This window comes from Ursus maritimus, unplaced genomic scaffold (genome assembly GCF_017311325.1).
Source record: "Ursus maritimus isolate PB19 unplaced genomic scaffold, ASM1731132v1 scaffold_14, whole genome shotgun sequence".
Lineage (NCBI taxonomy): Eukaryota > Metazoa > Chordata > Mammalia > Carnivora > Ursidae > Ursus > Ursus maritimus.
Window position 1 is genome coordinate 61,226,782 of NW_024423786.1, and position 20,210 is coordinate 61,246,991.

The 20,210-nt window shown below is 46.5% G+C and overlaps 1 protein-coding gene across 1 annotated transcript in view; it reads right to left on the reverse strand.

The window, feature by feature from the left end:
- MYH10 (myosin heavy chain 10) overlaps positions 1–20,210 on the reverse strand; it is a 124,162-nt gene that overhangs the window by 97,085 nt on the left and 6,867 nt on the right. Inside the window, exons 3-4 of the mRNA XM_040630018.1 lie at positions 7,330–7,486; positions 451–478 (exon numbers count right to left, since the gene is read on the reverse strand). Coding sequence (XP_040485952.1) covers positions 451–478; positions 7,330–7,486 — 185 coding nt within the window. The remainder of the gene's footprint in view (positions 1–450; positions 479–7,329; positions 7,487–20,210) is intronic.

Below are 20,210 nucleotides of genomic sequence, written 5' to 3' on the forward strand. Positions count from 1 at the left end.
GCTCCATTTTCCAACCACACTGCAGCCGGGCTGGTCTAACGAGCCTTTTCTAAGGCACTCTAATGGCGTCTTGCCGTGGATATGGTTTCATTCACTCCCCCACGCTCTAGCACTCAGCACACGAGACACATGACCGTCGGTCACGGGTACCAGGTAATGTGGACACGCTGCTGAAATGTCCAGGAGGCCACCAGGTGCACATGTAAACTAAAGACGTAGTTTCACAGAGAAACACTGAGAAATGTGGGAGACGCCCGGTGTGACGGCCAAACAGTGACCCCCAATTTAAGCAACCCGTATCATCTTAGTCTTAAAATGATAACTGCAAGGTTCACATCAAATTCTTAAAATTACTGCTCTATTTTCCCCCTCCCCCAATCCAAAAAACAAAAAACAATTGGCTTTAGTTTCCAACAGAATCAAAAACAAGTCCAAACGTTATTTACTTACGTGCAAAGAATTGACTGGTCCTCACGATCTATAAAACAAAACAAAACAAACAAAAAAACAAGGTGACCATTTGCCTGCTTTTTTAGACTTGATATAATAAAGTTGCAGTCACGGCCCACATCACGTTAGGAACTCTGCTCCTCTCCCGCAACGCCTCCCCACCCCCTTATATATTCCTAAATCAAGTCCCGTGCTCTTGTGGGGTAAACAACGGCCTGGGCTTCGAAGGCTTTCTGTGCCTCATCAACCTTGATGCTCACGCCCTGCTGCGCATCAGCTTCACCTGAAAAGTCCTACAAAGATGCGTCCCCAGGGCTCCTCCCTCACTGAATCATTTTCAAGGGGGGTAGGGACTGAAACGCCCTCTATAAATAAGCTCCCCAGGTGATTCTGATGCAGGGTCAGGTTTGGAAACCACTGCCTTTCAGAACGGCTTCTTCTAGAACACCCACAACCGGAGAGGAACTGTTATTAACTTGACCTTAAAGGACAAAAAAATAATCATAATCACACGCTAAATGGAGAAGGTTGAAGGGGGACAAACACCTGCATGAAGTTTAACCACCTTCTCGAGTTCAAGCCGTATACATTTCAAAACCACAAAAGAACATGCCATAGGAAAAAAGCAAACATGATTTTAAAGTGATGAACGATTTGAGTCTTCAGCTCCATTTTTCAGAGAAAAAGGTAAAATTCAACCCCACGTCCAGCCCACGGACGAACCCCCAGTGTGGGATGTAGGACTTGCAATCACTCATGAGCCTGAGTATCTTTTTAACAGGTGAGAAATGTTCCTGGAGGGGGTTGGGGAATCCACCCAAGTCCCGCAGCTGCTGAGGGGCAAGGGCTGGGGCCTGTCTGCCTCTGGCACCTGTGTTGTCAACACCACTAACCAAGCTGACCGCTGCTTAGATGGGGACTGTGCTCACAGGGCCTGGCCCAGCGAGGTCTTTGGTCACTGCTGTGCCTGCTTTCCCTCAGGTGACTGCCATCGGGGACCCGATAAGGGTCTCACAGTGGTTCAGGCGTAAACAGTCGTTATCAAAGAAAAATCAAGAGTTCATTCACTCTGTCAGAATATTAAAATAAACAAATGCACGCGTATATTCTGTGTATACACTAAGTTCTACAAAGTGCCATCTTTACCTCTGACTAGCTGCTAACCACCATTGTATCCCTCCCTCCGGCTGCACAGGCACCATTCCCAGAACCAGGCTGACCCCTGCCTCCTTTACTGGGGTTACTGGTTCACTTTCCCAGGGGCCACACCATGCCCTTCCTTCCACATGCTCTCCCCAGACCCACGGCCACTGTGTCTCCCCACGTGTTCTTCTGCGCTCAGCTCAGCTGGGGCCCCTCTGGGGACGCTTCCCAGACCTCCTCCTCCTGGTTTCTCACTGTGTCCTTTTTTTAACCCTATTCTGGAGTTAGACAATACCGCCAATTGCCTGCCCCCTAGAACAGCCTGAGATCAAGCTGTCTTCTGTTCTCACCCACTCTGGCAGTTAGCCTTCGTGAGGGTGGCTGAGCGCTGGGCACTGGTGAGACCGTGGGCACTGGGCTCCTCTGTGCTCGTCCCCCCCCGCTGCTGCACTCACTTCGTCTATACATGCAGTACCAATACCTTGCTGGCCTCAGTTTCCTCACCTAGGATACCAGGATTTTATCAAGTCCTTGCTTATTCACTGTAAATAGGAGCCCCCAGGCCCCTATGTTCTCCAGCAACTTCTATAGAACTCCAGTACACCAAGTTTTTTATGGCTTTTCCAAACTAGTTCACACATTAGAAACATCAAAATGCATACGAATTAACCAAAATTCAACTGCCTCCTAATTAGTTCAGAATGGCTTTCTTCCTGCCTCTCTACGGGCTCATTACCATTGAAGTCGGAGACCCACACAACCACCGCCTACCCTTGAGTTCTGCTCCATACTTCACTCCCCATGCTTCCCCCCGCCGGCCCAATCAAAACCAGAACAACTCTGCTAGCCACACTTATTGATCCTCCATGTTTGTCTGTCTGGTCTTATATGGCTTTGGGCCTCAGTTTCCCTATCCATGCAATAAAGGTATGGGCTTGATCACCTTCAAGGTTCTCTCTAATGGTGATCCCACCACTCCTCCTTTGCTTCATGAATCCTCGTCATCCTTCAAGGGCCAACTAAAGCAGTATAACAATGCACAATGACCTTAATCTCTAAAAACCTGTAAATAGAACCAAAGCCTCATACTGATATTTAAGGGAAACAATTATACTTTCAAAAATGCAACTAGCCTTCTGAAGACTACAGACTCCTTTCCTAGCTCAGTGTTTTCCAAAGCACCTCCCAAGAATCCCATACAGCAGGTCCTCAATAAATCCACGCCGAGTTAAATCATATTCCAGCAGTGTAGATGGTTTCAAGTCAATGACCTCGGCTCCTACCTTAAAAAACTAAAAAACAGCAAATGGAATTCAAGTTACATAGATGCAAAGAAATGAGAAAGAACAGAAATCAATGAAATGGCCAACAGGGAAAAGAAAAAAAAAGGAACCAAGTTCTGGTTCTTCAACAAAAATCATACAGTTGATAAACCTCTAAGCAAACTGACACGAAAAAGACACAAATTACCAATATCTGAGAATAACTACCCTAAAGCCCAGACTGACGACTAAGATGAAAGGGACAACTTTTTAAAAAGACATAAACTGTTAAAGCTCATTCGAGAAGAAATAACCTGATTGGCCCCCTATCTATTAAAGAAATTGAGTTTGTGGAACTCACAAAATGTCAATGATACCTCAGTTAAAAAACAACTGAATTTGTAATTAAAAAATCTTCCCACAGAGAAAACATACTTCACCGGTGAATTCTACACAACATTTAAGGGGAAAAAAAAAATCATACCAAGCTTTTCAGAAAACTGAAAAGGACTATCTCCCAGCACATTCTCAGAGACAAGCCTTACCCTGACACTGTGACTACAGAGATGTTACAGTACGAGAAAATGGCAGACAAACATCTGTCATCAGCAAGGACACAAAAATTCTTAATGACGTGCCTAGCAGACCCACTCCAGCAATATATACAGATGGGGACACGTGACGAGCAGGTGGTATTTATCCCGCGAGGCAAGGCTCATTCAGCGTCCAAAGGCAAACAATCTAAGTCACCGTATCTACAAAGAACATCCCCTAGTCATCTCATAGATGGAGAAAAAGCATTCGACAGAACTCAACATCCATTCAGGGTTTAAAAACACCTGAGCAAACCTGGAATACAAGAGAATTTCGTGAATCTGGTAAACAGCCCGTACAAACAACTCATACAGTGACACCATCCTTAATGGCAGAAAACCAAACGCTGTCCCCGAGACCAGGAATGAGGTGAGGACGTCTGCTGTCACCACACCTATTCAACAGTACAAGGCCAGAAAAAAATCCAAAGCATAAGATGGGAAGGACAGAACGAAGTCTCTATTTGCAGAGGACATGATGGTCTCCACAAAAAATCCCGAACATTCGACCAAAAAAACCTTCTAGAATAAGTGAGTTTTGCGAGGTTGTAAGATACAATGCCAATACATATACTTTAAAAATGTTTCCATACGTCGACAGTGCGCGACTGGAAATTTTTAAATTTAAAATTTCATTTAATCCTAAAAACGTGGAACACTTACTTACATTAAGGTATGTATTTTACTTAGGTATAAATCTAACGAGAATGGAGTTTGCGATTTTTGCCATCAAGTTTATGTCCAAGAACTCTACTCTCATTCATTTGTTCAATGAATGTTTCTGAGCACCTACTACGTGCCAGACACACTCTGCATTTCACTTATATGGAACCCCCTTAGAATCCAAACTTAGGGGAAAAGGTCAGCTTTCTTCTGTTTTATGCATTAAAGAAGCAAACTCCGTTCAGTGGGACCTTATGCTCTGAATTCTCCTCTGGTCCCTTCTCCAGCTACAGATCTCTTCACAGGCCCAGTGGCGTTTAGCTGCTTTGCTCACACTGGTAACTGAAAACCTACATGGAGCAGCTCTGGTAGGTAGTGTAAGCCATACATTGACCATCTTAGCTCGCGTGTCCCAACCCAACTGTGTCGTGTGGGACATCAGCACGTAGCCCCTGACCTATAGAGCAGAATGCAATGGAATTGTTTAGAGGGGGGTTTTTTGTATTTTGTGTCATACTTTCAATTATTATGTAATCAAAACTATCAACTAATTCTTTTTAATTTTTAAGATTTTATTTATTTGACAGAGAGAGAGCGAGCAAGCACAAACAGGGGGAGCGGGAGAGGGAGAAACAGGCTCCCTGCTGAGCAGGGAGCCGGATGCGGGACTCAATCCCAGGACCCTGAGACCATGACTTGAGCCGATGGCAGACGCTTAACCAAATGAGCCACCCAGGCGCCCCTCTTTTTAGTTTTCCCATGGAATTTTATTACTGTGGAAAAGAACGTGTCACACCACCTTCATTTTGAATCCTAGTTCATCAACTCTTACTATCTACATTTTCTTGGGTCAAGTTTTTAACTTTTTGTGCCTAGTTAAATACGGACAATTCTTTTGACTTTATAGGACTGTTGCTGTAGATTACGTCATACACATGAAAGATTCAGCCGAGTGCCTGGTACACAATAATATTCAATACATGCTCCTTCTACCACTAATGATGATACTGGTGACAATACGATATGCTGGTAAACCATATCCTCCCGCTCCGGACGCATTTAGCTGGTCTGGCAACCCAGTAATGGGACCTTAACATTTAATCACTGATAACTATTTTGTTAGATTCAATTTTTCCATTCAACCTGCCGAGATAATTTAAACAATTCTGTTTCTTTTCATCAAATGTATTTACTGCATTGAAGTTTCACATCATCTATACGTTTTATGGGCACACGTCAAGCATCTCCAAGTATGCTGACAAAAATGTCCCAACGGGATACCCGCTGGGGGACACCCTGACAAACCTGGACAGCCCCCCCCCCCCCAACCAGCACCTCCCAGCACCTTTTCCACAAACGGCCACGAGGACCTCACGGAAGACCGTGGAAGGGCACGGCGAAGTCCTGATTCTCTGTTAACACCGTCCGCTGTAATTTCCCTTCCCACTGAGCGAAAGGAACGCGGGCCATATTTTCGTGTTGTCCTCAGACTGTTAACAATAGATTCTAGACTCTTTCCCGGCAGGTATGTGAAGCTCAGCGGCCTGAAGCCTCTTCCCCTTTTGAAAAGGTAGACTTGGGCGTGTGGCTCTGCCCCCGCCTTCTGGAAACGCCCCTTCTAGGCAACACTTCAGGGACCAGAGAGGGTCAACATCTCGACTGGGAGAAGGCACTCGTTTTGATGAGGAAATACGGACTCCACTGCAGAAGGAGTACACTTTCTCCAATTTCCCCTCCCACATGAGGCAGAGTTTGCTCATTCACACAAACACTTTTCTGCACATACATAGCTTACTCTTCCTCGCAGAGACAGAACCGAGAGCAAAGAAGCCGACCGCCCTCTCCCCACGACCAGCAACTCACCACAGCTGGAGCTGTTGCGTAGGAGTCTCCGGCTCTGAAACTAAGGAAGGGTATTAAACTGCATCTTTTTTCCAGCCTGAACGGACGCTGGATATTCACCTGTCCTTTCCCATCGAGGACGCGCGTCTAGGTCTGAAGTACTTCCGGTTTGCCAAGGGATCTGGTCTAATGCACGTCTGAACAGACTACAAGTGGGGGATGGGCACTGCACTTGGTGAACGCGCTCACGCTGCCCTCACGCTGCCCCCACGCAGCGCTCACGCTGCCCTCACGCTGCCCCCACGCAGTGCTCACGCTGCCCCCACGCGGCGTTCACGCTGCCCCCACGCTGCCCTCACGCTGCCCCGACGCTAACCTCACGCTGCGCTTCAAATTCAGACCCAGTCTCCGAGAGCGGCCCGTGTAGGGTATCCCGTTCCTTGGAGACCCCCCAACTATTTTATAAGAACCGATAGATCTGGGGCGCCTGGGAGCCTCAGTCTGTGAAGGTCTGCTTTCGATTCAGGTCATGATCCCAGGGTGCTGGGATCGAGTCCTGCATGGGGTTCCCTGCTCCGCGGGGAGCCTGCTTCTCCCTCTGCCTCTACCCCCACTCTCTCAATCTCTCTCTCAAATGAATTAAGAAAAAATCTTAAAAAAAAAAAAGAACCGATAGGTCTTGTCCTACTTCATCCAGTTTCTTTTTTAAAAGATGAAAGGAGAGGGAGCGTTATTACAGGAGATCTCACACGGCACCAGGAAGGCCCACATTTAATGGTCTTTCCGAGCAAAAATGCGAAATGGGTTCAAACCCGCTACGTTCTGGTTTTCAGGAAAACGTCCCTCCATAAACCGTGGTGTCTAAAGTCATGATGTAAAGGAATGACTCTTCCAATTTATATTTCATCCTACGTCCAAAGGGGAACAGTCGAGATCAACCAGCTTGCTCTGTGCTTTCCAACTTTTGTTGTTTTAAGACAAATATTTTATGACCTTTTTTCCCCGGCAGAGCTGCTACCCTTTCTATTGTCCCTCCCGTGGCTCTTCCTGTGGGCTCTAATACCTAGTGCAGGAGAGCTTTCATCACACTGGCTTGTGGTGCAGAGCAAATATGGATAAAAACTAGATGCTTTTTAATGAAGAAATGAACGTGAAGTAGTTATGAAGGCAATCATACCTTCCTCCAGAAAATGACCACACTGCCCATTCTCATCGTAAGAATTCAAAATTCTCCCACAATAAACATTTACTACTTTTCTTTTTAATCTTTTTTTTTTTTTTAAGCTTAAAGCCCTTTGGAGAACAGATTGAGGCACATACAAAAACACTAACCTAGGTTTAAGAAACTGCGTATTTAGGATCCTAACACGAGTTACCTTGAAGCATGCATCTGTAAGCAGATTCAGAGATCGCGTAGATGTGCGGAGGCATCTCGTGGCGTTTCTTCCCTCTGTACATCTCAATAATATTCTCAGAGTAAATTGGAAGGTTCTTGTAAGGATTTATGACTACACAGAAGAGTCCAGAGTAAGTCTAGAAAAAAAATAAAATACAGTGTTAAAAAAAAAACCCTGAATATATCACACAGCCAGAAACCACACAGTGCCTGGAACAGGGGCCTTCAATGATCTGAAGAGGTGGTTATTAGAGAGATTGGCAAAAATGTAAAACTTCTCTAAATTTTTTGCCTTGGAAAATATAGTTTTTTTTTAACATAAGATAATTTATTTACATTACCTTGTTATACATTTATTTTAAATGAATTCATTTAAAGAATCAATGGTTTATTATTTTTAAGTGAATTCATAAATATTTTTTAACTTTGCTATCATTTCAAATACAGTGAGTTCTGATAAATATAACCCACACAAAAGCTCTTCAGGGAGAAGCCTCAATAATTTTTTTTAAAGGTTTTGTTTTCAAGTCATCTCCACACCCAAGGTGGGGCTCGAACTCACAACTCCGAGATCAGAGTCGTGTGCTCCACCCACTGACCCAGCTGGGCACCTCATGTGTCCCCGATAATTTTTAAGAGCCATTAGTCCAGAACACACAAACCTTTCCTGATCAGAACTGATACTGAGAGCACTTTTGATTTGGAGGGGTTTTCTCAGTTCACTAAGAATGATTTCTGAGAACAGGGTGCAAAACTGCCCCTGAGGATCGTGGCAGGAGGGCCCGAGGCATCTGGAAAGGGCAACCCCGTGGCACCGTGATTCAGGCCTTCTACTCAAGGGGACCTGGGTGACCACATCTCCAGACAGGAGGACACTAAAGAGGTTGGGGACTGATGGTGTCCAGCGCCAGGGACACGAGGGGCTTCTCAGCAACAGCTGTGTTCTTAAAGGCGGGAACCCTGGGCAGCTGCCACCAGAAGGCACTCAAGAGACCGCTCGACTCTGAACACAGCGGTTGCTAACGCTCAAACAAGGGAACGCAGGCCTGCCAGAAGAAGTTAAGTGGTCAGAACCACGTCCTGAGCTGTTCCCCCTGCAGTCTCCCTAGAGATCACGCCTCCCACAGCGGGTGGGGGGGGGGCGAAGAGAGGACAAAAGGCGAAAGGCTCTGCACCCCTCCCCTCACTGATAGGGGGTGTCTGCCTTAGTTCTGAGCTGACACCAGGCCTGAGAGCAGAGTCACTGCTTGCCCATCCCTCGCTGACCACTGGGGGCTTCAGACTGTCGGCCCTCCGGTCCCAGCTCTCCAGTCCCGGCAGCTCAGGGCGCAGAGAACCCTGGCCTCCTCCAGGCCTCCCCGCCTTGGTATATGCTCCCAGGCCAGCCTCCCTCTGCCACCACATGACAAAAAGGCAATAGGAGGCAGAAACACAGGGGTCTTAGTAAGGGGGAGGAAACCAAGGCCAGGCAATCTCGATTTCACATTTTATCGAGTTTAATTGGTATACAGTCAAGTAGACAAGTCATAACTATGCACCTCAATGAATTTTTAGATCTACCTCGCTTTTCCGTTCAAAAATGAGATCACAGGCCGTCACGAAGCTACACATTTTACGCTTCCCTTTTGTAAGAGGTAAGTGACGTGCCTGCCGAAAATAAGAAACCAAAAACCGAAACAAAACCAAAACAAACACACAAACAAAAAACCCCAAGAAAGTCCAAACGCGGAAGTTCAGTTTAGCATCCCACAGCAAGTACGGCAGGGTAGCAGGTCATAACAACGCCACTTCAATCAGAACTCATTCCAACGCATGTGTCTCCCACGGGGTGGGTGCTTTTCTGAGGTCTGGGGTTACAAAGATGACTCAGTCTCACAAACATGACTATGTCATCTAAAAACAAGGTTCAGTCATCATCAGGACCCTGTGCCTGCCAAAGACGGGGAATCAAAAATGTTTACGTGCAATACATTATTCAATTTCAGTGCTTCAAGAGCTCACTTCGAACTGTCTGGAAACTGGCTCCCATACCGGGTTCCTGTGGAACTGATAATGGGAGCGATACTGTGTCACCTTTATCTTCCCCAAGGCACATGGCAGGAGGGTGAAATGTTAAAGTAGGTCTCTGAGATCCTGACGTTCCAATTAGACTTCATTCAGTGTTTGAACACATGCGCAAGACATTACGTACCTTCAGGAAACAGGTACAAAGACAATAAATATGCACTAAACAAACAAGACACAAAATAAGGCACTAAAAAGAAAGCGGTACAAAAAGAAAAGGAGAAAGATGCACAGGATTATAAACAGGACAGAAACTCTGGAGCAGAACACGTAACCAACCCCAGGCCCTGAAAGTCACGGCCATCGCGTCAGAAACCGTAAAACGAGGTATGAAATTCAGACCTCTATGGTCTCTGATGTTCTTTTAAAGACTATTTAAAGGTCAAAAGGAGGGATAAAGAAATTCCTATTAAAACATAAAACCGGGTGACAGGATATAGCCAAGGCAGACCAGACCAAGAAGCTCAGCCTCACTGAAAGTAGTTTGTACCACGGAATATGTGCGGCGGGAGCTCAGAAAGACTGACTCAATGACTTAGAGTGTGTCCTGAATAGGTGATCAGCTAGCAGAGGTTCAGGGGAGAAGAGCAAAGGGAAGAAGCATGTTTGTAAAGTATACATCTGGCAGCTCCGTGGAAAAGACACTGAAGGGCAAGAGGTGAGGAGCTGGGTGTGGAGACTACTGCACCAGTCCCAGCACAGGGACGGGGCCTAGATGAGAGCGAAGCGGCGGGTCACGAGAACACTGCGGGGAGGGAGACTCAAAGGCACTCAGAACCTCTGAGTATAAAAACCACCGAAGACACAAGCTAAGGACAGCCCCACGTTTTTAAGCTTGAGAGTATGGAAATGTTACTGCCGGACGGGAAGAATGATTAGATGTGTGGGGAAGATAACGAACCCCCTTGGAGCATACTGAGATGGTGGGATGCCAAAAGGGGGTTCGCTGCAGCAGGCGAGCCCAGGAGAACGCCCAGTGAGAGCCGGACGCACGGACTGCTGAGGCCATGAGAACATTCGGACGAGCCGCAAAGGCCTGAGGGGTGTCTGCACAGCCTTTAAGACACCAGCTAATGCGGCTGCATAGCTTACCTAAGGGAGACAGACAAACACATTTGCACAAAAGCCTGCCATTTTTGAAACATGCTAGGCTAAGTTCCGCCTCCAGGCTTCTGTGCGCATGGATCTCTCTGCCTGGAATGCCCATCTCCTGTCCAGTATCGGGAGGTTCTGCTTACCCTGTCAGCTCCAGGCCTCTGTTTAAGACAGAACGTGCGTACACCTCATTTCAAGGTCCAAAGGATGCGGAACCAGGGAACAAGCGAATGCAGAGGTCAAGGCCAGGGCACAGAGCGGATGTGGGACTGAACTGGGGGCCTCACACACGCTGCTCCCCCCTGGAGCTCTCGGGGGGCATCAGGCCACCACCCAGAAAGAGAGGTCGCCCACACCATTTGCAAACACTGCACCGACATAAATTCACATGTGTGTTTAAAAAAAGCCAAACCAAAACCTGATATAAGAAGGAAAACATCATCCAGAGGTTTCAGAGACAGAACTCACCTATGGAAATTACCGATAAAATAAGCTGAAAGAATACTTTTGGAAACATATTTAGGGCAGGGGCTCCACATACTGGAACAGGAATGCATATGGGGAAAGAAGTGGCAAAGGCGAGCAAGGAAGAGCTGTAAGGAACCATCTGAAATAAAGAACCAAAAATCCACAGCGGAGCAAATAAGGAGCAGCATGGATATGCGGAAATGCGGCGACAGAGCGGGCACATTTATCCTGAGAGCTTCCTTCTTAATGAAAAGTAGGACAAGGGTACAATAATACGAGAAAGCAAGCACGAGGGTAAAACAAGAAAAATACTTCAAGGAGAGATGAAGACAGCAAAGCAAAGATCACTAAAATAGTAATCGTTGTTGCTTCTTTGGGGGAAGAAGGACCAAAATTCTGTAAAAAGAGCAATCGTCAAAAACACACTTGAAACTGTCGTGTGCGTGCGGGGTGGTGTGTAACACACTCTCAAAAACAGAATCCATCGAGCCGCCCAACCTGGGGGGGGGGCTCTAATGAGATGATGTATGTGTTCAGTGCCCCCCACTGGCGGCCAGACCTTCAGATGAATGGCACACAACGACACTCCTAACGCACAAATCCGGCCAACGGAACCCCAGACTCAGACCGACCCGCCCCCCAACCTCAACATCACAACGTGAGAGACCCTGGCATGACGTGTCCCCTGAATCCGCATCTGATCGAGGCCCTGGACGCGAATGAGTGAATGCAATCAACAAAATCCAGAATATGGGAGGTTCTAGGCACAACGGACTCTGTTTCTTCAAAAAAGAAAAAAAAGAAAAAACAAGGAGGGGAAACATATAGATTACAAGAGACAGAACAACTAATTACAGTATGCTGACTATGCCTGGACGTTGATGCCAACAGACCAAACCAACTATGACAAACATTTAGGAGAAAGAAGCACCTTGTGAAAGTGACTATTTGACGATACAGATTATTCTTTTCTTCTTCCTCAGATGGAAGTTACAAACCCCAAACACTGTGGCCCAGAAGGAAGAGGCTGAGCAGAGTGATAAGCAGTGTGCAAGGCCAGGAGGTGGGTGAACACCCTCTGGCTTAACCCCCCCCAAGACTGATGGCTACACGGAGAGTCAGGCGTGGACCAGGAACACCAGCCCCGGCACAGCCCAAAGCCCAGCCAGGAAGGATGTCAACCCCTGATGAGCTATGCGCGCTCGTCCCCTTCATCTGACTGCCTGCCCAGAGCAAAACTCTAGAACGAGCCTCGTGTCCCCGAGAGCTGCAAAGCACCTCCCGGTTTCTCACGTATGATAACCGGCACAGGAGGCAGCACCTGCGACTGTAACGCAAGGTAATACTCGCATCCCGTGAGTCCGTTTGTGTCGCCCTGTGTTATCATCTTGGACACGCTCAAGTGATTAAAAAACGTGATCGAGAATTCTGCCGGAGAACTGGGAACCATTAAAAGAAAAACCATAAAGAAGAAGCTGTACAAAGAAAAAAAAAACACACACCATAAAAAGCTTTTAAAAAATCATAAAAAGAAAACACCAAATGAAAACGGCAACACAAAGTAACTGAAATTAGAAAAGCACCGGATGTGTTTAATGGCCAATTAGACACAGCTGAAGAGGGAAATCAGTTACTCCACATTTTATCAGGAGCAAATATCCGGGCTGAAGCACAGCGGGGAAAACGGGATTAAAATACAGGAGGCTCCATGGGACACGGTGAGGAGGTGACTCGAGGCGTTTGAGTCCAAGGAGGAGGACAGAGGGCATGGGGCAGAAGCAGTCTCTGAAGAGACAAGGGCGCAGAATGTTCCGAAACTGACCAAAGGCATCAAGCCACAGACAAAAATGCTCCAAGCTCCAAGCCGCATCTGGAGAACACTCGACCCAAGCACGTGGGAGTAGAGCTCGCTGGCCCAGTAGTGGAGCGTGCGACTTGTGATCTCGGGGTTGTGGGATCGAGCCCCCCTCGGGCTCCGCGCTCAGCGGGGAGACGGCTGGCGATGCTCTCCCCCCAGCGCCGTCCCTCCCTCTCCTCTCTCTAAAAAACCAGAGAGAGAGAGAGACATAAATGAATGTGCGTACACGGGGCAGCACCAGCAGCACGCGGGCCGGGAGGCAGAGCATGCGCAGTTGGAGAGCTCAGGGCCGGCCCTCACCCGCGGCAGGTGCCCCCGTGCGTCAGGGCTGCAGGCAGAGCTGGGGACCACCAAGGGAACAACGAAGAGAGGGGCCAAAACACATCACAGGGGAAGAGGTAAGAAGCTACAACAATAACGATAAATATGACGTAATCAGGAAAGGAAGTAAAAGGAAGGGAGGAAAAACACAGAACAGGCAGGACCAAGAGGAAGCAGGGAGTCAGACGGTCCATTTCAGTCACTACTTCACATGTACAGAAGCCAAATGTTCTGATTAAAACGTTAATACTATCAGGTTAGGGACCAAAATAACAACTACGGGCTGCTTATTAGAAGAGACCTACCATCTTACAGAGCAAGACACAGGAAAGCAGAACATAAAAGTTTGGAAAACAACAAACCGAGCAAACACTAAGAAAAAAAAAAGCTAATCCTTTGCGAGACGCATCACTGTTTGTTTGGTTTTTTTTTAATATTTTATTTATTTGTCAGAGAGATAGCGAGAGAGAGCATGAGCATGGGGGGAGAGGGAGAAGCAGACTCCCTGCTGAGCGCGGAGCCTGACCCGGGACTTGATCCCAGGATCCTGAGATCATGACCTGAGCTGAAGGCAGATGCTTCACCGACTGAGCCACTCAGGCGCCCTGAGAAGCATCACCGTTAAACAAAGAGCATTTCATGAAGATTCACCAAAAAGAAAAATCCTACATTTACATGTGATAACATGGCCTTAACACATATACAGCAAAAATGATGGTCCCCAATAAAGGTCAAGCGGAAAACAATGGAAAACCGTGATTATATACAAGACCAATAAAGAAAAAGAATACCTGGGTCCTTGCCAGGTCAGTTAAACACTCAAAAATATAGGTAATTGACCACAATAACAAAATAGCCAGAAAAATCACACCATCATCTCACTCGATGCTGGAAAAACATTTGCTAAATTCACATCCATTCAGGATTTAAAAAATTCATCCATTCAGGATGAAAACTAGGAACAGAAGGAAATTTCCTTTTATCTGATAAAGAAGATTAAAAACAGAACAAAACAGAAGCAACTATCATTCTTAATGGAGAAATGTTGAAGCTTTCTCTCCGCGATCAGCGAAGATACAAATAACGCCTGCGATCACGACTTCTCGCAACCAGTATTTACTGAGGGTCCTAGACAACGCAATAAAGGAAGAAAAAGAAATGTGTAAGAACTGGAAAGGGAAAAATAAAACTGTCATTATTTGTAGACAACGTAAGTGTGTTCACAGAAAATCCAAAAGAATCTTCAGCCAAACTGTTATAACCAATAAGTAACCTTAGTAAGATTTTATTTGTAAAAAACATGACAACTGGGTGTGCCCGGCTGGCTCAGCTGGAGGACCATGTGACTCTTGATCTCAGGGTTGAGTTTGAGCCCTGTGTTGGGCAGGGAGATTACTTAAAAATAAAATCTTAAAAAGAAAAAAAAAATGACAACTGTATTTCTACATAATGGCATCAATCAGGAAACAACGCTGGGGCACCTGGGTGGCTCAGTTGGTGAAGCGTCTGCCTTCAGCTCAGGTCATGATCCCGGGGTCCTGGGCTCGAGCCCCACATCGGGCTCCCTGCTCAGCGGGGAATCTGCTTCTCCCTCTCCCTCTGCCCCTGCTCGTGCTCTCTCTCTCAAATAAGTAAATAAAATCTTAAAGAAAAAAGAAAACACCACTGAAGCCACCATTTAAATAGCACCCAAAAAATCGAATACCCCAAAATAAATCCAACAAAAGATATACAGAGAAAACCATTAAAACACATTGTGAAAAATTAAAAAGTGGGTATACCCACTTACTAGAACATCAAATATTGTGAAGCTCTCATTTCTCTCCCAAAGTGATCTCCAGAATCAGCAAAATCCCAAACAAAATTCCAGCAAGGGTGAGAGAGTGCACAAAAACTGACAAGCGGGTTCTAAAATTATATCAAAAAACAGTTGTAACAACTATAGCGACCGTAAAGAATAACGAAAATGAGAGCGCTTACCACACTGGATACCAGGACTTAGTAGAAAGCCATAATGACTGGGAAAGTGGGATCTCGCCCGGACACGGGCACATGGACCCATACACACAACAGTGAGTTGAGCTCGAACTTAGGATCACCCGACACACGCAGTGGGGAAAGGGCTGTTTCAGGAAAAGGCACTGGGTCACCTGGACCCAGTCTGGGGAAAAGATGAATCTTGTCCCCATCTTTCCCCCTACAGAGAATCCAATTCCAAGTGGAACTGAGGCTAACCCCAAGCAAGACACCATCACTTTCCCCTCTCAGACCAAGGGCGGGAGGAGAGTGAAGTCAGGACCTTTGTCCCCCCACCCAGGCCCCTCCAAGTGGGCGGTCAGGAGGCCCTAGCATTTATGGGAAAGGCCTCCCCACACCCTGCCCCAGCTGAGACAGAAGCTTGGGCCCATCTTGCCTTTAAAGACGGAGGCGGTAGCGAGGACCCAGCCATCGCCATGCCAGGACAGTGCCCTAGCCCGCACCTGTTTGCTGGACTCTGCCCATGTGTTTGCAAACTGTCCCCTAGTTAAGCTCTCAAAACACCCGGTTTCAGGGCTTTCTGTTTCCTGCTGGAACATGACGACATCAGGCTTTACCTAGAAAAGCTGAATGCGGGGGTTAGAGAGATGCGTACACTACCACCCAGGATTCCCACTCCTTACCCACCATACAGAAAGGCGTGCCTGTGTGCACCAGGGACTAGCCCCAAACTGGAAAACACAAATGCCCAAAAGCAGTTGAGTGGGTAAAGGGGATCAAGACTTTCAGCGGAACAGTACACTGTAACAAGAGGAACGAAATACCTCAACTTTTTAAATTTCAGGGCCCTTTGACCCTCTTAGAAAAGATTTAAAGACCCCAAAGACATTTTGCTTTATGTAACTGTATGTATATAATCAAGTTTTTACAAATGTGTATCTGTTCATTTTAAAATAACAATACACGTTAACATAAGTAACATTTCTTATGAAAAATAACCATTTGTTTTCTGAAACAAAAGCGAGAAGGGTGGTGGTGTTTTATATTTTTGCAAATCTTTTTTATTATCTGGCTTAACAAAAATAGCTCAATGTTCATGTCTGTTTCCACCGTCAGTCTGCTGTGCTAGGTTGTTTTGGGTTGAAGCATATGACGAAAATCAGCCTTACACAGATATTTAGTTGGAAAGGGAAGGTGGAGTTTACCTGCCTTCCCAGGTGATCATGGCTATACCTCTTGATGATATACCCAAATCTGACAAGTGACAACTTCTTAAAGATCTGATGCAATGTGGCATCTGAAATCCTATCAATGGCCTTTCACACTGTTATGTACATCAAAATCCACTGGCTTATCTTGCATGTGGAAAAAGTCTTTTACCCATGTGTGACTTTGTAACAATGTACACATCATTGGGAAAACATTGGCTCAATGAATTATGCAAGTCTTCCAAATGATGACATTTCACTATATGACATTTAAAAAAAAACAAACCAGTCATTAATGTCACCATTTATCTCGATCAGACAGGGTTTCAAGTGCTGACAAGCTGTCACGTGCACAGTGGTAAATCAAATTTCCTCAAATCCTAATTTTCTTTTTTTTTTAAGATTTTTTTTTTTTTAAGATTTATTTGAGAGAGAGTGCACACAAGTAGAGGGAGGGGCAGAGGGAGAAGCAGACTCCCCACGGAGCAGGGAGCCCGACGTGGGGCTCGATCCCAGGACCCTGGGATCATGATCTGAGCCAAAGGCAGACGCTTCACCGACTGAGCCCCCCAGGCGCCTCTCACACAGCATATTAAAAAGACGTGTACTCAAGGGTTGACATTTAACAAAACCAATCACTTCTGCTGCTTTCTCCAGGACATTCTCACACGGAATGATTAAAATGCCCTCTAGTACAGTCTGGGGTCACTGCCTTTACTCACAGTAAGATGCACGCGGTTTTCCCCACGTGCTGTCAGGACCAACACCAACAGTTGGAAAGGGCAAATCGTGTCTTCAAATCATCATGAGAACAGCTGTAACCTCACAGAGCCCCTGGAAGAGTCTTAGGGAAGCCCTGAGGGTCCGTAGGCCACACTTTGACAACTTCTCAATTATACCAACACAAAGCAATACAGACGAACCTTAAAATGGCATGCTGGGTGAAAAAGCAGACGTGAAGGCGATATACATACCATGCGATTCATTCAAATGAAAGTTCATAAACAGGAAAAACTAAACCGTATCGGTAAGGGGTGCATACTTAGTCGATAAAACACACCGGGGGATTTTAAGACATTTCTCGATAATTAATAGACCAAGCAGACAAAAATTAGTGAGGAAGATTTAAACAGAATCAAAACGCTTACTCTAATGGCCACAGACAGAACCCCATAACCCACAACAGAATTAATGCTCTTTCCAGACACACAGAATGCTCACCAAAACGGACGATACGCTGCACACAGCAAGTCTCAACAAAAACAAGGAACGATATTATGTGAACTGTATTCTTTGACTGCAATGCAATTCATTTAAAAATCAGGAATAAGGGGCGCCTGGGTGGCCCAGTCAGTTGAGCGTCCGACTCTTGGTTTCGGCTCAGGTCATGATCTCGGGGTGGTGGGATCAAGCCCGGTGTCAGCTCCACACTCAGCGGGGACTCTGCTTGTCCCTCTGCCTTTCCCCCTGCTCTCACTCACTCTCTCTCAGAAATCAATAAATAAAATCTTTAAAAAGAAAATCACTAATAAAAAGATAACTTAAAAACACACATTTTGAAATTTTTAAAATATCCTTTTAAATGGCTCATAGGTTAAAGAAGAAATCATAACAGAAAATAGAAAATAGTTAGGACCAAGTCATAAAAAACATCATGCATCCAAATGTGTGAGGTGAGCTAAAATCATATTAGAGGAGACATTTACAGTTTTCAAATGCTTTTATTAGGAAAGAGGATGAAAATTAATGACCTGAGAAGTTGGGAGGCCAGGGAGAATCCATCCAAAGAAAATATGAGGAACTAACGTGAGTAAACCTGTCAATGAACTAACTTACTTAAATGAACATACGTCAGAGCTTATCTCCAGAAATGTGTCCAAAGATCCCCCCTAAGTTGCTGTGGCGTCTACACCATGGCACCTCAACTGTTCTACTTCACCTGACGGGTGAATCCCAACACGCAGTACACAGCCCTCTCGACTGTGGCTCCCTGGGGCCCCACTTTCCTACTAGGATTCTTTAAATCAAGTTCTTCAACTCCAGTCTCGGGTGGGAACCCTTCCTCCACCCCACTAACGGCACACACCACTGCCCCAGATTCCCAGCTCTGCTGGGACCTTAATGCTTCGAGAAGAACTCAGATTGCCCTTCTGTAAAGAGTAAGGAGGGGGCCATGCTTTGAAGAGAACCTCAGACATCATTCGGGGTCCCCGAGTTCAGCTGGAAAAAAAAAACCAAACTCAATAAAAGATACTTGCAAAGTCTTAGAATCATTGTGAGGAATGGCTACAAATGAACTTTTTCTTTTCTTCGATTCCTTCTCTTTTGCCCGCAATCTCCTTCCCCTTTGTATTTCCCTTCTCTCTCCTACTTGCAGGAACCCGCAAGGTCCAAAGTGGGGGGTCAAGGTGAAGACACTGGCAGAAAAAGCGGCTGGCTCCCTTTCACACTGCAGTTCCCCACAACTCGGGCAGTGTCCATCTCCAGCACAAGACGGCACCCCAAACTGACCCTCCCCCCCCAAATCTGAGATGTGAGCTCGTGATCGGACCCATCGCGCTCCCTCACTCCACAGCCGGGGCTAGACGCGGTAGCCCCACACGTTCTGTTGTGCGGCCCCGGCCGGATTCTCAAGGCTGCTCCCCTGCGATGTCCTTACTAGTGGCTTCTCCTCCCCCAACCTTTCCCTTTCTCCAGCCACCTTCCTAACGCTGGCGCCTCTTACACACTTTGCACCTTCCCTCGGAAGAAAAACAAAGATGAGAGGCCATCAGGCTTGACTGTGCCTACCCTGGCAAAGGTCATGGAAGAACTATTCGGTTCTCAGATCTTCCCCTGGCTAGCTCCCTCCTATCAGAAAGATTCCGGCTCTAACGATACCGTCTCGAAGAGCCCTTCACGGACCCTCTGCGGAGAGCCTTTCCCCTACGTAATCTATTCCAGAGTCCAGCTTCATTTCCTTATAGGATGTACCAGGAAGGCAGGGACCTGGCCTGTCCCATTCACCACCGTCTCCCCAGCACCTAGAACACAGTACGTGTTCAGTAAATATAGTCGCTAAGTACGCTAATTTCTATGGGAAAACTGGTTCTGATTTGCAGAAGTTCTGAATGATCAGCGGCCCCAACACCCCTTCATAAAATCCAACCGCTCTTTTCCAAATTCAGACCAGTACAAGGTCAACTCTCTCTGCTTCTTCTCATCCTACACCGATGTTCTCTATGGGCCCCTTTAAATCACTGCCGCCTGGGTGTATGATCCCCTCAAACCCAGTCCGCCGTTCGAGAGTTTTCCCGTATCTGGCTTGCGATTTTTCGCACTCCCTCGTCCCCCGGTGTTTTCAATAACTTCTTCCACAAAGTCAGCGGCATCATCGGTGACACCACCACACGTGTCAACCGCTAACCACAGGGTAACCCCAGCCTCAATCCCACTCTGAACGGTCTCCTCTGAAAAACCTCAGCGTCCGTGTTTCCCACTTTCCCACACCCGGGGAACCCGATGCTCTTGCTCCTTGCAGCCCCTCCACTCCACACTCCTGCACATACGCGTGCGGGCTGTATCCTATTCGTGCAACTCTTACCCCACACCCAGCTCCCCGGTCTTTCTGCCACACGCTCTCCCCATCTTATCACGCACGCTCCAGCGAACCGCCACAGAAGCCTTCAACCACCACGTCCGCGTGTTTAATTGCAGATTAGATTACGTAAAATTACGTGTTAAGATGTAAAGTGGGGCAAGACCCGGGTAAGCAAGAGACAATCTTTCTATCTTTAACACAAACGGTAATGTTAAATAGAGAAGGTGGGTATTGCCCGGTCCCACTTGACTCTGACGGTATGTGTAATTTACATTAATTCTCACGAGTAT